The 16776-nt window shown below is 41.1% G+C and overlaps 1 protein-coding gene across 16 annotated transcripts in view; it reads left to right on the top strand.

The window, feature by feature from the left end:
* WNK1 (WNK lysine deficient protein kinase 1) overlaps positions 1–16776 on the top strand; it is a 136312-nt gene that overhangs the window by 103326 nt on the left and 16210 nt on the right. For 4 of the 16 annotated variants that reach the window (XM_060113635.1, XM_060113643.1, XM_060113641.1 and 1 more), the window contains 13 exons: positions 4220–4369; positions 5697–6137; positions 6879–7157; positions 7843–7940; positions 8049–8211; positions 8609–8725; positions 9058–9231; positions 9432–9489; positions 9626–9748; positions 10268–11697; positions 12822–12905; positions 14522–14605; positions 15158–15218. In XM_060113635.1, the coding sequence (XP_059969618.1) occupies positions 4220–4369; positions 5697–6137; positions 6879–7157; positions 7843–7940; positions 8049–8211; positions 8609–8725; positions 9058–9231; positions 9432–9489; positions 9626–9748; positions 10268–11697; positions 12822–12905; positions 14522–14605; positions 15158–15218 (3262 nt within the window). The remainder of the gene's footprint in view (positions 1–4219; positions 4370–5696; positions 6138–6878; positions 7158–7842; positions 7941–8048; positions 8212–8608; positions 8726–9057; positions 9232–9431; positions 9490–9625; positions 9749–10267; positions 11698–12821; positions 12906–14521; positions 14606–15157; positions 15219–16776) is intronic. The other 12 variants (XM_060113648.1, XM_060113646.1, XM_060113640.1 and 9 more) reach the window with 8 other exon arrangements.

Raw genomic sequence — 16776 nt, 5'->3', positions numbered from 1 at the left:
AATTTTACTAGTGTGAGGAAAGAGATGAACTTTAGCTTAAATTTACTTTACTTCTTGTGTTTCTGAAATATACTGAAAAAAGGATTGCTTCTTTTCATGTTTTTATCAAGAATCTTTTCTAGTGGTATATCGTGTCTTAATGAGGTACCAGAAATAGCTTTCTCCTACTGGAAATCTGAGTATTTTGCTGCCACGAAAGGTCATGAGCTGCCCTGCTTCCTTAATAATTTCATCCATAGGGCACATGTAGAGTCTGTAGGTATCTCTTACTTTTTGTTCAACTAAGGCTCATGAACATTTTTTTCAAGCACCCTTGTCCAACAGATAGTACACGGTCAGTACAGGCTGTTTTCAAGAGGCAGTTTTATGCAAAGCATGATGCCAAGTTGCTATGCTAAACAGTACTTATTTGGCTAAAGTGTTGATTATTAGCCAGTGTGATTGTGTAAAAAAAAAAACCACACACACCATATACTCCTGTCCTATCCAGAGGTGCCACTTCTCTATAAATGCTTTAATGTATAAGTGGCATACATGCCTCTCAATTATTCTAAGCAAGGAGTGAGAGTATATGTTTATAAAACTGCTCATTTTTGGGCCTCCCTGGTGGCGCAGTGGTTGAGAGTCCGCCTGCCAATGCAGGGGACATGGGCTTGTGCCCCGGTCCGGGAGGATCCCACATGTCGCGGAGCGGCTGGGCCCGTGAGCCTTGGCCGCTGAGCCTGTGCATTCGGAGCCTGTGCTCCGCAACGGGAGAGGCCACAACAGTGAGAGGCCCGCGTACAGCAAAAAAAAATAAAAATAAAAAATAAACTCATTTTTTACAGTACACACACACACAGCTACTTAAACAGCTTACACACACACAACTAATTAAACAGTTTTTTCCTAACTGAGTTGATGCTCTGAAGGACCATGTGCTAGGCACTGATGGACTACCAAGATGGATCATATAAGGCTACTTTCAGGGAGCCTGAATAATCTGGTAAACATATACGTCAACTCCTACAAAACGAGTAAGGATAATAGCTAACATTATATACAGTGTGCAAAGCAATCTACCTGTGTTTTTATTTAATCCTTCTATGAACAGTATAAATATAGGTACTATCATTATTTCCATTGTACAGATGGGAAAGCTGAAACGAGATCTGGAGAAGCTAAGTACTTTACCCAAACTTACACAGCTTCTAAAAGAAAGAATTTAAATCCAAGTAGTCTGACTCCATGAAAGGAGGAGACTATATCTCTTCTGAGCAGGGAGGGGGATATCTGTAGGTTTATGAAAGAGCATTTGAACTGGACTCTGATTATGTGTTAGATTCAGATGAAGGATAAGGAATATTCTAGGCCCAAAGAAAAGGGCAGGGGGGCAGTATAAGCAAGGTAGAAGGCACAAAGGTAGAAAGCTGTGAGACAAACAAACAACCCTTGGGTTCAGTGTAGCTAGAATACAGATAAGTCAGGACTTATGGTTAGGACTCTGTGCTCCCAATGCAGGGGGCACTAGTTTGATCCCTGGTCAGGGAACTAGGATCCCACGTGCCACGTGGCACGGCCTAAAACATAAAAAACAAGTGAAGGTGTGAGTTCAGGAAAGAGCTGATTGAGTCCAAATCGTGATGTAAGCAAGGGTCTGCGTTGATGGGGGTGCGGGAGGGAGGTAATTGTGCGCCCAAATATAAGGGGGGGTTTTGCTCAGATTGAACCCTTATGAAGAAGGGGGATCACCATGTAGTCAAACCTTCATGAGGCTCACATCACGGGGCTCTTACTGGTCTTTGCTTTGAACAATAAAACAAAAAAATATTAATGGAATAAAGTGAAACTGTTGAGAACAAATGTGCCTGTAAGGACCTTAAATGGTGTATGTAGTTGGAAGTGTTTACAGGCAATATCTGACAGAATTGGTTTTATATATGCCAAGACATTAAACATAGATTTTGGGGCCTCCCTGGTGGCGCAGTGGTTGAGAGTCCGCCTGCCGATGCAGGGGATACGGGTTCGTGCCCCGGTCTGGGAGGATCCCATATGCCGCGGAGCGGTTGGGCCCGTGAGCCATGGCCGCTGGGCCTGCGCATCCGGAGCCTGTGCTCCGCAACGGGAGAGGCCACAACAGTGAGAGGCCCGCATACCGCAAAAAGAAAAAAAAAAAAAAAAAAAAACACATAGATTTTGTCCTTAGGGGAACAACTTCACTGCTCCAGGTTCATTGTAAATAACATTTGAAGATCACTTAAAGGTTACATGAATATACACCTGTAAGACAATTGCAAAAACAATAGAATTGTCCTAATACTAATAATCAAGCAGATGCTTGTCACTGCAGATTTTACCTCAAGACACAACTTAAAGAAAAAGTACTATGTTATGCGCCAGAAAAGCGAGATCATTCATAGTGTAGCTTCCCTGAAGATAAAAATGCTGATGTATAATTACAATGTGAAGAATTTGAATGAGGCAAGGGGAGCAACATTTCTGAATTAGTATATTTATATAAAAGACGATCTTATTTAGGTATGAAAATTAATGGCTTAGATAACTGTAGATAGTTCACAGTGAATTCCTTAAAGTTTAAATATATTCAAGTTAATCAAAAAGGTTTTCTACTTTCTTGGTTCTTCTTTCTTAGTGGGAAAATGGGCAAAATTGTCTTATATTCAGAGCTGCCTTACAGTCGGATACATATGATATATCTTAGTTGCTGAAAATAAATTTTATATAATTCAGCCATTTGTTCCTAATTTTTTTAAGTTAAGAATCCATTATCAGAAATAAATAAGGATAAAACATGACTACTGTCACTATTATATTTCAGGATTCTTTTGATGGTTTTAATTGGTATAATAAGAAAGAAATGAGGAATAAATATCAGGAAAGTAAAAATATTATTTGCAGATTATCACCTAACAAAATCTAGGATGCTTGTTAAGGTGGGTAGATGCATAATAGACATAAAAACAAAAATAAATAAGTCTTGGGGATGCAATGTACAGCATAGTGACTGTAGTTGATAATACTGTATTATATGTTTGAAGGCTGCTAAGGCTGCTAAAGGCTATCATTGGTTGCAGCATTATTTTAAGTAACAAAATTCAATCAACCAAAGTGTTCATCATTAGGATATCAGTGCCATTGATAAATAAAATGAAAGTGGCATGTCAGAGAACAGTATTTATAAAATGGGTGTGTTTTTGTTTTGTTTTTAAAAACAAAATCAGCTTGTGTGTAAATGACCACTTATGCCTAGAAGGAAATCCATAAAGTCGATGCACCAAACCACTAATTGTGATTGCCTGTGGAGAAATGAGGTTGGGTATTTTCATTTAACTCTATTAATCTAATATATTGCTTAAAATTTTTATTACAAACAGGTGTTGTTTTTGTATTTAAAAATTAAAAAATTTAAATTAGTTATAGGTATTAAAGAGTCTTGAAAGTCAGCTATGAAGTTCCGATTTTTGTTAGGCTAGAGGGGGCCATTAATTTTATGGCAAAATTTAGTGTTTGGGTACAATTACATGCCATTCATCAAGTTTAGGTGTATTATACCAGAGTGCCTAGCACATGCTTGATTTCCAGATGACATTCCCTTTGCCGTACGTTGAGTTGAGTGACAGTATCCTCGTTTTCAAAGAAGGAAACCTCATTTTGGCAGGAAAATGAGCAATCTCTAAGGTATCACAGCTAGTAAATGGTAAAGCTGAAGTTCAAAATTCAATGCTTTTCTCCCATTTTGTAGCCATTATCAAAGCTATTCTTTAAGCAAATTACACAGTTGATGAAATATTGATAGATTAAGGGAAAGAGATTAAAGGAAGAGATTGGATTAGTTAAATATAGGACCAAAGTGAGAGCTGCTATCAAGAAATGGGAACAAAGAGGGAGGAATTTGGAGGAGAGAGGGTCTGTTTGGACATGGTGTCTGAAGGTGTTTGTAAATACCTGAGCTGCTACTGGGGCAAGGAGCCTGTTAGGTGAAGAGCCAGTGGTGACTCAAACTTTGAAACATGGGTTAGTTCTTGGTTGTACCATCACAAATAAAGAAGACCAGATGAAAAAGAAAAATGTGTAGAAAGGGGAATTGGTGAATTTGGGTTTGTGCATGTCTTGATTACTAAAATTGCCATCTTTTACAGACACTGATAGGCAAACATACTTCCTTAGAAACATGCTGTTAATGACTTGAAATCAAACTGAGTGATGGTTTTCTTCTCAGCAGCAAGGAGTGCAGCAGACAGCCCCCTCTCAGCAGACAGCGCAGTATGCACTTCCCCAGACGTCAGCCTCCAGCGAGGCCATGACTGCACAGCCCGCAAGTCAGCCTCAACCTCCACAGTCCTTTCCGCATGTGTCAGCAGGAAAACAGGTGAACGCTTAACTTCTAGAAAGGAGTGCCACGTGACTTCTACCTTCCCTAATGGTGAAAATTGGTTATTTTCACTGCAAAAATGAAGTGAAAATTGCTTCTTTTGTGTATATGCATTGGTTAATATAAATGTGTATATACAGCAGCGATAATCCAAAAATGTTTAACTTTTAGGTTTATCAGCCTAAAATCAGTTTGACAGGTATAGAACTGATAAAGGTGCTGTAGTAATTGAACCTTGGACATTTTCTAGAATTGTCAGTTGTACCTATCATTCTAGGTTTGCAATTATGCTGTGTTTTCACGTAGATTTATGCATTGTTTCCTTCCTTCATTGCCTTCTGAAGTCATAAAAAACCCTTATATGGAATGATTTTTTTTTCTAAGTTATCCTTCTAGTCACTTGAAAAGTAACCCTGGGGACTTCCCTAGTGGCCCAGTGGCTAAGACTCCGTGCTCCCAATGCAGGGGGCCCAGGTTCGACCCCTGGTCAGGGAACTAGATCCCGCATGCTGCGACTAAAGATCCTGCGTGTTGTAACTAAGACCCGGCACAGCCAAATAAATAATAAATAAATATTTTTTTTTAAAAAAAAGGAAAGAAAAGTAACCCTGTAGAAGATAAGCTCTTCTGAATGACCTTTTTTCAGCTTTAACATCGGGGCTTGTGCTTGTATTGTTTCTGTCATATTTCATCACATCTGAGATACTGTCAATTGTAAAATGCACCATTATTTTATGTAACACTGAGAACTGACATACCATTAATTGTAAGATATATCTTAATGTCCTAAACATTAAAATGACCAGGTGATGGAAAGGGATGATTGCATCATACAATCAGTGAAATATAGTAATTAGACCTACTTTTACAGGCCTGTGTTAGACTTAAGAATTGTGGAAGCACTATGGATGAGCTCTAACTCCACTGGGAAGGAAGTCCTTTGAATTTCAGTAATCACTGTAGTATCAGTTGTAGATTCAGTGACAGCAAACATGCCAGTGGATTATGGTATGTGAAACATATCTCAGCCAGGCTGTAAAGAAAACAACCTTTCGTATGGAAGGGTTCTCTTTATTGGTGAACGATGAAGCATGAGCAGAATTCCTACCACAAAAGATTTGGAACAGCAGCCAGTCTATCAGCCTCCTGTCTCCTGTCGTCCTCTCCCTGCTCTTATGTGGCACATTAACTTACACTAATGTATGCAGGGGTTTGGTGTTTGTTTTAATTTTCTTTCTTTTTGGCTAATACATAAGTCTTGCTTTTGGCAGCCTTGCTTTTTTTTTTAAAAGTCTGTCTGTTTTGTTTTTCTTTACCTTCCCAGCTTCCAGTTTCCCAGCCAGTACCAACTATCCAAGGCGAACCTCAGATCCCAGTCGCGACACAGCCCTCAGTTGTTCCAGTCCATTCTGGTGCTCACTTCCTCCCTGTGGGACAGCCATTCCCGCCTTCCTCACTCCCCCAGTACCCTGTCTCTCAGATCCCCTCAGCTCCTCAGCCAGCTTTCTCCCCGCTTCCTGTCACCATGGCAGCTGGCGTTAATCAGCCTCTGCTTACCTTGGCTTCCTCTGCTCCAGCAGCTGCAGCCCCAGGGGGACCCACCGTGGTCCCTAGTCAGCTTCCCACCCTCCTGCAGCCTGTGACTCACCTGCCAAGTCAGGCTCACCCGCAGCTCCTGCAGCCAGCAGTTCAGTCCATGGGGATAGCCGCTAACCTCGGGCAGACTGCTGAGGCTCCACTCCCCTCTGGAGATGTTCTCTACCAGGTACCGTGTTGGCTGGTGAGAAGGAGGGCACCAGAGGGTTTGGTTCTAATGATAGAACATCAAGGACTTAAAAACCTAATAACTGAATATCAGAATAACTAACAATAACAAAAGTTGCTGATCTCAACCAGAGATGCTAAAATAGTAAAATTCTGAGAAAGGACAGGGCAATGATGTCTGATGACTCATTTCCATTTTCCCCAAGACATCTCTTGGGAGAAAAATGGTTCTCTCAATATTCAGTGTAAGCTGATTGAAAGCTAGATATGGCTAATAATAGAATATATCAGGCTACTTTTTTTTATGGGAAGAGTAAATATGGGTAGCCAACATGGTATCAGTAAAAAGCTTCAGGGTTTAGATTTAGAATATTAGCAAGTCATTATATGACTGGAATGACTGATACCTTGAAGAGTTTTTGCATTCTCCTGTTTGATTGGGTAGAAAGCAGGTATTTTCTAGAAGGAATTATGTCTATTCCTCCTATTTAAATAGTCTCCAGGAGGGGAAAAAATAGCAACTTAAAAGTATAGTTGTGTACAGTCCTGTCCCCTAAATTGAAATCAGTTAACCATTTCATTTCAAGAATCTTCTTTAAATTATATTAGAAAGAGATCAGGCTACTTTTCTTCGCTATGTTCCCTTTTTTTTTTTTTTCTTTTTTTTTTCTTGCTTGTCTTGCTGTTTTGCTCATTTGATGACCCAACCTGCACTAATTCCCCTTCCTCGTTTCTGTCACAGGGCTTCCCACCTCGACTGCCACCACAGTACCCAGGAGACTCAAATCTTGCTCCCTCTTCCAGCGTGGCTTCTGTGTGCATTCCTTCCACAGTCCTGTCCCCTCCCATGCCGGCAGAAGCACTGGCTGCACCAGGTTACTTTCCTACAGTGGTGCAGCCTTATGTGGAATCAAGCCTTTTGGTTCCTGTGGGCAGTATAGGAGGACAGGTTCAAGTGTCCCAGCCAGCAGTGAGTTTAGCACAAGCCCCCACTACATCCTCCCAGCAAGCAGCTCTGGAGGTAAATGGAATTCCTGCCTGTTTATGTCTAAACTATATGTATAATGGGATAAAAATGACAAAGGAGAAACATAGGTTCCCCTGGTTTAGAATGCACTTGGAAACTATCGCAAACTAACTTCTGAATGACTTCTTCTTGCAGCCGAGTGAAATGCCAGTGTGGGGCCTTGTTGCCACTGGCTGCTCTGTTGGGAAGTGAGTGAGCCTTGGAGGAGATAGCCCTGCTAGCACGTCACTTCTCTAGCTGTCCCTTCAGCCGCTGTTCTTAGCCTTTCACAGACTCCTGCCATTGGCAGAGCCACCAGAATACCTGACCCTGCTGTGCTCCCGGTGATCATTTTTGCCCCTCTTGGAGAAAGCTCTGAGCTGTCTTTGCACTTTGCTCTGCCTGCCCTGTTGCACATTCTGAGATGCTGGCTGCACGGCAGGTTGTAGTTTCTCACTACCTAGAAGCTGTTTTTGCTGATGACACACTGTGCCGTCTATACCAGAGACTAGCTTTAGAAATTTCCTTTGCAAGTTTAAGATGACTGTCTGTAGATGCTGAATATTAAGAATTACTAGTAAATGTAGTGCTTCTAGGACTTAGAGGAGGGATAAGGAAAAGACGAGTAGCTTCTTGGGGATGGTCGACAATCAATCCAGTATATTACTGCCAGGGTGTGAAGTATCCTTTCTGTTTACAGATCTCTCAGGGCGTCTCTCAGGCGGCTCCTCCAGAGCCAGTGCCGGTGGCTCAGCCACAACCCACCCAGCCTGCGACATTGGTCTCTTCCGTAGACAGGTATGTGACAGTCCAGTTCTCCTTTCTTGACTGGTAGATAGGACGGTAGGAAACTTTAAAATGTCTCACCTTCAAATCTCATCATAAACTGAGCCTTTTTTCCCGAAGTGCACATTCAGATGTAGCCTCAGGTATGAGCGACGGCAACGAGAATGCCCCATCGTCCAGCGGGAGGCATGAAGGGAGGGCTGCCAAACGGCATTACCGAAAGTCCGTGAGAAGTCGCTCTCGTCACGAAAAGACTTCACGCCCAAAATTGAGAATTTTGAATGTAAGTATTGCTGACTTCTGGGTTTCATATAGTTAGTTCATACCATTTAAATACTTCTAAGGCTTGGGTGTATTGGTGAAAGTTTAGGATCTTGTATCACCCAAATGATACTGTTAAATTGCATATTTCTAAAAAAAAAATAGTTTTTATTTGTAAAACAAAGATCTTACATTCTTACCAGACCCTTCAGTGGAAGATGTGTAAGTAGCTGAAAGGCTGATATTTTCTTAAGGTTTTCTTGCTCCTAGTTTAAGAGGCAAAGTAGCAGTGCTTCAAGGAATAGTGGTAACATTCGGCTTAAGTTAACCTATGTTACTTTGTCACATTCAGTAACAGATCTGAGCATTGTTCTTCTGAGATATGAAGTACCTTTTCTTTTTTCTTTTTTCTTTTTCAGGTTTCAAATAAAGGAGACCGGGTAGTAGAATGTCAATTAGAGACTCACAATCGGAAAATGGTTACATTCAAATTTGATTTAGATGGTGACAATCCTGAGGAGATAGCAACAATTATGGTATGTCTGTTTCTGGAGTTCCAAATTTTTCCTTCATACCTTATCTTCGTATCCACTGCCCTAGGCACATATGCAATATTTTGTAAACTATTTTGACAGTTAAATATTTATTTCAATGTGAATATAACTAGCACACCAAACCTGTGATTTAGAGGTGCTTTTGTGTAGGGCATGTCTAACTAGGTATTGAAGAACTAACTTACATATTAAATATTAACTAAATAATAATACAGGTGGTATGCAGATAGGACAGAAGTCATGAAAGTGGTGATTGAATGACCTAAAGCTTGGGAAACACTATTAATTAAGCTAATGTCACATTTCTTTTACAGGTGAACAATGACTTTATTCTGGCAATGGAGAGAGAGGCATTTGTGGAACAAGTGCGGGATATTATTGAAAAAGCTGATGAAATGCTCAGTGAGGACGTCAGTGTGGAGCCAGAGGGTGACCAGGGATTGGAGAGTCTCCAGGGAAAGGATGACTATGGCTTTGCAGGTTCTCAAGTAGGTTCAGTGTTCCCATAGTGAAGCTTCGTTTATGTTAAATATTTGCTAAATTTGCCTTGCACGATGTCCAGCGGTACCACATTACACCTGTAACTGAGATTATCAACATTTATGTTCTTGTTGCATGTGGCGATTTGCTTTGCCTGCTCATTAAGATTGAGTGAGAGAATGAATTTAATCACTTTTGTTTGTTGTAGAAATTGGAAGGAGAGTTCAAACAACCAATGCCTGCATCTTCCATGCCACAGCAAATAGGTGAATTTTTTTCTTTCCACTGTTTGTTCTTACCTTTGACCTAAGAAGTTTTGTGCTCATAATGGAATCTTGAAGCTTTGTGTGAGTGACAATGTATATAATAATAATGCAATTAAATGGTTTGTTTCGTTTTAAGCAGGCCTTCCTACCAGTTCTTTAACTCAAGTTGTTCATTCTGCTGGAAGACGGTTTATAGTAAGTCCTGTGCCAGAAAGTCGATTACGAGAATCAAAAATTTTCAGTGAAGTATCAGATACAGGTAAGGAATTGCTTCTACCACATACATATATAAATCCTGTGTCTCTCCTTTATTGGAAGCTTGGTCATCAAGCAGTAGTTCAAATGATGACATAGACAGTAAAGAACAGTAGAAAATTGAGACTGACCAACAGATAAACATTTGGAGACAGGGAAATAGGTGATGAATAGAGAGGATTTGAGCAAAAGGGCACAGAAGGGTGGCCATACTAGATACAGCCCGTGTGATTGATACTGTGTAGATTCAGCACTGTGTGTTTGTATCTCCATTTAGCACTGCTGTATATCGTTTGAGGTTACTCCGTGTGTTTTCAGAAATAGATATTCATACAAGATCATTTCTTTTGCTGGAACTGCTATATCACTTAGCCGTTTTAGAGCCTATCATGTCCTTGGGGGAGGTTTTATACCTTGTTGGTATGTGGCATTGCTGGGAATCCCAAAAGTAGATTGTTCAGACAGTCTTTTGAACCCACCTCTTTAAAAAGAACTGATTCTGAGTTTTTATTTTCCTTTGCAGTTGCTGCTTCTACATCTGCTGGCGCTGGAATGAGCTTGTCTCACTCTGCTTCATCCCTTAGTCTACAGCAGGCCTTTTCTGAACTTAGACGTGGGCATATGGCAGAGGGGCCGAGCACAGCACCTGCCAACTTCCGTCCAACGGGGCCAGCGTTCCCAGCAGTGCCCCCTTCCGTGATCAGCCCTGCTGGAGCTCCAGCTACAGCGGCAGCCGTACCCTCAGCGGCAGCCCCTGCCACGGGCTTCCCTCTTAGTGACGCTTCCACATCAGCCGTTCAGTCTGAGGTGGCAGTGCCCACTGAAAAGGGCATTGCTGGAGTTGCCACCTGCACAGGTGTAATGCCCTCCAGTGGTCTCCCTGTACCACCTGCATCTGAATCCCCGGTACTTCCCAGTGTGGTGCCAAGCATCTCAGTGCCTGCAGTTGTCTCAGTGTCAGCGACATCCCAGTCAGTTCAGGCTCCCACACCTGGGAGCGTTGTTTCCAGTACAGGCACGTTCCCCTCTGTACCAGTCTCAGTGACGGCAGCCTCTGCAGTGAGCAGTGCTGCTGCTCCAGGCGCTAAGCCTTCACCTGTATCGTCGCAGCAGGTAGCGGGCAGCATGGCTGGGGCAGCCACGCTCACATCCGTGTCAGCCACCGCTCCAGTCCCGAGTCTAGCTGCACAGCCGTCCCTTCCCCCCAGCAGCAGCACCTCTGCTCTTACTCGAGCTGAGACTGTAGTGGTTAGTGCGCACGCACTGGATAAGGTATCTCACAGCAGCATGACCGGATTGGCTTTGTCCCTCCCCACGTCATCTGCCTCTCCCTCCCTGGGAGCAGGGGTATCTAGTGCTGTTTCTCAGCCTGGTGTGGCTCATCCTTTGGTCATCCCATCAGCTGTGGCTTCTACTCCTGCCCTTTCCCAGGCAGGACCTACTTCCACACCTTTACTACCCCAAGTAGCTAGTATCCCACCTTTGGTACAACCTGTTGCCAATGTGCCTGCTGTACAGCAGACACTAATTCATAGTCAACCTCAACCAGCTTTGCTTCCCAACCAGCCCCATACTCACTGTCCTGAAATAGATGCTGATACTCAACCCAAAGCTCCTGGGATTGATGACATAAAGACTTTAGAGGAAAAACTGCGGTCTCTCTTTAGTGAGCACAGCTCATCTGGAGTTCAGCATGCTTCTGTCTCGCTGGACACGTCATTCGTCATGGAGACCGCCGTCACACCAGGCCTCCCAACCACTGCTGTTGCACCAAGCAAACTCATGACTTCCACTACAAGTACTTGCTTACCACCAACCAGTTTGCCCTTAGGAACAACTGGTTCGTCAGTTATACCAGCGGTCACTCCTGGGCAAGTTTCCACCCCAGTCAGCACTGTACCAGGAGTGAAACCTGGAACTGCTGCACCAAAGCCACCTTTAACTAAGCCTCCAGTAAGCTTCTCGTTTTGAAATAGTTTGAAAAATATGATCACTCTTCTCCCCCTCCCCTTTTTACAATACAGCCTTGCAGTATAGTTATAAAGATGCCTAGCTTGTGGTAGGTACTCGGTATTTATTAAATAAATTGATTGAAGGTGATTTTAGGATGTATGTACATGAACATGAGGGTTTTTTTTTAATGAAATATGGCAGGATTGGGGGTTAATTATGTTGTAAGATTTTCTAAGAGTGTATAACAGTTAGGTAAAATACAGGCATTATTTCTGAATTGGTACAGACTGAAGAAATCCGTGTCCCAAAAGGGAGCTGAATGTTTCTGCTGGCAATTGTACATAGTAACAGCAGTTCACAGTTTTTGTTTCCATGAGAATGAAGCAAATTTTCTGCCTTGCTCAGATTCCATAGATGTACAATTTGAGGTTTATAAAACGTTGGAAGTTGGTGATGACTTCGATGTGGTGGAGGAGAAATTAATCTAATGCTAGGGATAAAATAACTAGAATGTGTTTTCTGGTTCTGCTATGGTGGCTTCCTCTCATTCTGCCATATTCAGTCTCTCATCTTCTCCAAATAACAAGGCTGTGTTTCTCCTACTGTATTGTATGCTTCGCCCATCTTTCTGCATTGCCATTGATGTGAGACTCTTTTTACAGCAGGGTAATATAGAGGCTTCACTCAGACAAAATACAGATTACTTGATAGTATTAGATTTCTGATGCCTTTCGTTATCAGACCTGCCCCATGGTTATTTCTGAACTGTTGTGTTTTCCCAGGAAAGCCTGATAATACTGTACCAAATAAGAGGCTCAGGAGTATCTGGACTGTGCCTCTTGTGTCTAAACAGCCTTTGTTCTCTCTATTTTCACTAGGGATAGCCTTTTACTAAACTTTTCTGTTCGTTTATTGGTATGTCATAGTAACCCCTGTAATGGGTATCATGGTTATAATGTCCTTTATTTAAGGTAGATACCAGAGTGTAACCCAGGTGACAAGCTTGCCTTAACTAGATACATTTTATTCTTATGCTTCTGCATTTGAATTAGTTGGTGTGCTCTCCAGTGTGCAGTCTTTACTCTTAGTGTCTCATGGACTTGAATTTCCCTTCGTGTCTGTAGGTGCTGCCAGTGGGTACTGAACTTCCAGCTGGTACTCCACCCAGCGAGCAGCTGCCACCTTTTCCAGGACCTTCACTAACGCAGGTGCCCTAAGACTTGGCAGATTTCTTTTTGTGCCTCTCCTTTCTTTCACAGAGCTTATTTAAATTCTCCATTGCATGATCTTGCCTTCTGGCTCCTATTTGAATTTTGACTTAGTAAAAACTTTCTTTTAAAACACCATAGCTGATGATACAGGCCCTACTTAAAGTAAGAAGCAAATCATCTAAAAATCATTTGATATTAATATTTTTTCATATCTTAACGAAAAAAGAAAATAGCAAACGTGACAGTTTGCCAAAAGAAATGTAATTCCTCTGTCATTCATACTTTTGTAGAACAGTGAAAGATTCGACCATTGTGGAAGTGAAAAATTATATGTCATCAAAATTAACTGTGAAAGTTCCTGAGGAAAGGGTACCACCCTGATAACTGGTAGCGCCCTTTTTCTATGAGTTCAGTACAACCTGTTTTTTCTTGAATGTTTGACATTTTTTTTCGGTGACCACCGAATGAAGTAATTGGGTGTAAGGGTCATGTTTATAAAAAAACAGGTATTATATCTTAAAATACAAAAACCACACAGCTCAGCTAACATGAGACTGCTCCAAGAAGAACTGAGACCGGTGACGTGAATGTGAGAGTCCCATCTCACACTCAGTTCTGCTCACCACGGGTCAGAATTGCCTGCACTATTTAAATTATTATTTCCCTTTCCCACCCTACCCCCCACCCTACACATTAGTTGAATTCCCATAAATAAAGTACTTGGTATGATCCCATTGTAACTATGAAAAAACTTCTGACATGGGACAAGCTAGTAAACATTGAAAATAAATTAGGATTTTATTTTAGAATAAGATATAAGAAAAACATGGTAAATTGCTAACTTGAAGTCTGAATTTATCCTACTTCTTTAATCCCAGATGTACAGTAAAACATAATTTAAGGAACTTGCCATAATAAAGTAATAACTACAATAGAGAACCGATTCCATAGGCTGCTAAATTTTGAAAAAAAAAGGCATTGTGAAAGTCTTGAACCTATTTTCTCATTAAAAACATGTATTCCAGTTCCTAAGAGGGCCCAAAATGTGATGAGAAACTGCAAATTAGATACGTAGTGGGTAAGGATAAGTGGATGGTGCTGCATATAGAGGGAGAAGCATAGATGAAGGCTGGAGAGGCATAGGTTGATAGAAGCCAAGATAGTGACAGAGTATGTTAATGCCATCTTTTATTCATAAGGACAGGCTCTCAGAAAGATGTACCCAACTGAAAAAGAAAATAGGGAACAGTACAGTTAATCTACCAATCAATCTTGATACATGTTTCAGAATATATTTTTAAGAAGAGGACAAATAGTTAACTTTTCTATCTCTAAGTAACATCAAACATAGAAGGTTAAGAAAGAAGACTTCAAAACTGTAAAAACATAAATGTAACTGAGTTTTTCTGTGGCTTGAGAACTTGACAGTAAAATTTTGAGAGCGTGGTAATTGATTTAAGCAGTACAGCTAAGTTGAACTTAGGATATTGAGTTTCATGTTGAGTGAGCAGACGCATGTTATGTTGTGTGGCCCTGACGCAGGAAGCAGTGTGTCCTGTGTAAGCCGGCTCTGGCTGTGCCCGAGGCTGTGCTCACTGTGTTGTGTCCTTCAGCCCCAGCAGCCCCTGGGAGATCTGGATGCTCAGCTGAGAAGAACGCTCAGTCCAGAGACCGTTGTGCTGACGTCTGCAGTTGGTGTGAGTTCTGATAAAATCGCTCCGCAACCCTAATATATTATATTCCTGGAATATAAGCTGTAACCTAGACCATTATTAATACCTTTAACGCCTAATCAGAGTCTTTGCTTGTTCCAGTCGACAGAAATGAGACGATGAATGAAAGAGTAACACTGACCCAGTAGTGTAACTATGGAAAAAATTTGATTTGGGAGACACTTTTCTTGTCTTACCTGTGGTTAGAATCATACCACAGATCAGTTCTATGGACTTTGTGTTTATGCTTTGCAGGAGGCTATACTTTAAGTTCGAAGTCTTAACTTCTTCCTTTTAGGCTTGTGACACGATAATGTTCTGAGTAAAACTACTTTTTCTATTAATATCCAAGTTATACTTCTGAGCATTCCATGAAAAAAATTAAGAAAGCAGTTTGGAAAGGTTAAGACTCAAAATTTCTTTTAAAAATCTCTAAAATGCCTGTCTTTCTTTACATCAGACTTATTTTTAGGTTATAAAGTCACTCTTTTTAAGTCACTGATGCTAAAGATGTTGTGTATCTGTGTGTGTTTGCAGCCCGTGTCCGTGGTGGCTCCAACAGCAGTTGTGGAAGCAGGAGCCCAGCTTCAGAAGGATGGTGAGAAGCACCCTTCTTCCTCTGTATTCCCACTTCCAACCTTCCTGTAATTGATGGTAGAGGTTACTATTTCAAAGACACGTTCTCCAGAGTTTGTAGGTGTACTTGAGACTGTGTTGGACAACATTTTTATGTATTTCATGATTGAGGAGCATTGATACTAATATTGAGAGCATGTAATATCAGCAAAGTTGTGAATTTTTTACTTTTTTTTTTAAGGGGTAGCATGCCAGGGAGTAATGATAGTTTCTTGGCATAAGACCCTTTGTTATTATTAGCTCAGCCAAATCCTTGGTAAGAGATACAAGGAAATTCAAGCATATTTATAAAAGTTAATATATTGGCCACCTCTTGGCTTTTGAGATGTGTAGAAATAGAGATAAGTTTGAACAGCATGGATGGTAGAAATACAAATGCAAGATTTCAAATCATCAGTTTAAACATTATTATTTTATTTTTTTGGCTGTGTTGTGTCTTCATTGCTGTGCGTGGGCTTTCTAGTTGCGGCGAGCAGGGGCTACTCTTTGTTGTGGTGCACGGGCTTCTCATTGCGGTGGCTTCTCCTGTTGCAGAGCATGGGCTCTAGGCGTGCAGGCTTCAGTAGTTGTGGCACACAGTCTCAGTAGTTGTGGCTCGTGGGCTCTAGAGCACAGGCTTCAGTAGTTATGGCACATGGGCTTGGTTGCTCCACAGCATGTGGGATCTTCACAGACCAGGGCTCGAACCCGTGTCCCCTGCATTGGCAGGCGGATTCTTAACCACTGCGCCACCAGGGAAGCCCCCAAACATTTTTATCTGTTTCTGGAGTCTCTAGAATTGGTCTGTCCATAAATATCTCTTTTTTAAAAAGGCACATTTCCAACTTAATTTTGTAAAAATTGTCCATACCAAGAACTTCAATGTTTTCTTAGAACTTCTGTCACCATGTGCTTAGTCCTAAGTTCATTATCAACGACTAACGCTGTGAAGTTTTGTTGTAAATCTCTTCACCATCAGTCCCACAGAACCTGGGAAATGTAACACTTATTTTTTGTTGCCTTTTCCTTCAGAATCATTTATAATCAAAAGTGAAAATAATCGAATGAGATATGCTTAATGTAATTTTATATAGCACATGCTTAATAATAATTTCCCCTTTTATTATATCCATTCTCCTCAACACCACTTGACATAAATGTAATTCCCTGTGCAACTATTAATAAGATTACCTGAATGCTCTTACTTCTTCCTGTCTTCCTTAAGTGCTAAATTTCACTTAAAACCTTTCTAAAGTAAATTATTTTCAAGGCAGTCACAATCTGAATTGGCTCTCATTTTAAAAGAAGTGACTTGAAAATCAGTGGAACAGATTAGAAATGGACAAACTAAAATGGAATGTAGAAAATGAAAAAGGTGGCCTTTCAAATCATTGAGAAAAGGGGATATTTCAGTAAATGGTTTGGGACAACTGGACAGCCATTTGGAAAAAAGTAAAGATAGATCACTAGCCTAGGCCAAAGTAAATTCAAAATGGAACAAAGATGGAAAATGAGGTCATAAAATAGAACTGTACGAAAAC

This window comes from Mesoplodon densirostris, chromosome 11, assembly GCF_025265405.1.
Source record: "Mesoplodon densirostris isolate mMesDen1 chromosome 11, mMesDen1 primary haplotype, whole genome shotgun sequence".
In the NCBI taxonomy this organism is placed as follows: Eukaryota; Metazoa; Chordata; class Mammalia; order Artiodactyla; family Ziphiidae; genus Mesoplodon; species Mesoplodon densirostris.
This window is presented reverse-complemented; position numbering and strand designations above follow the sequence as displayed.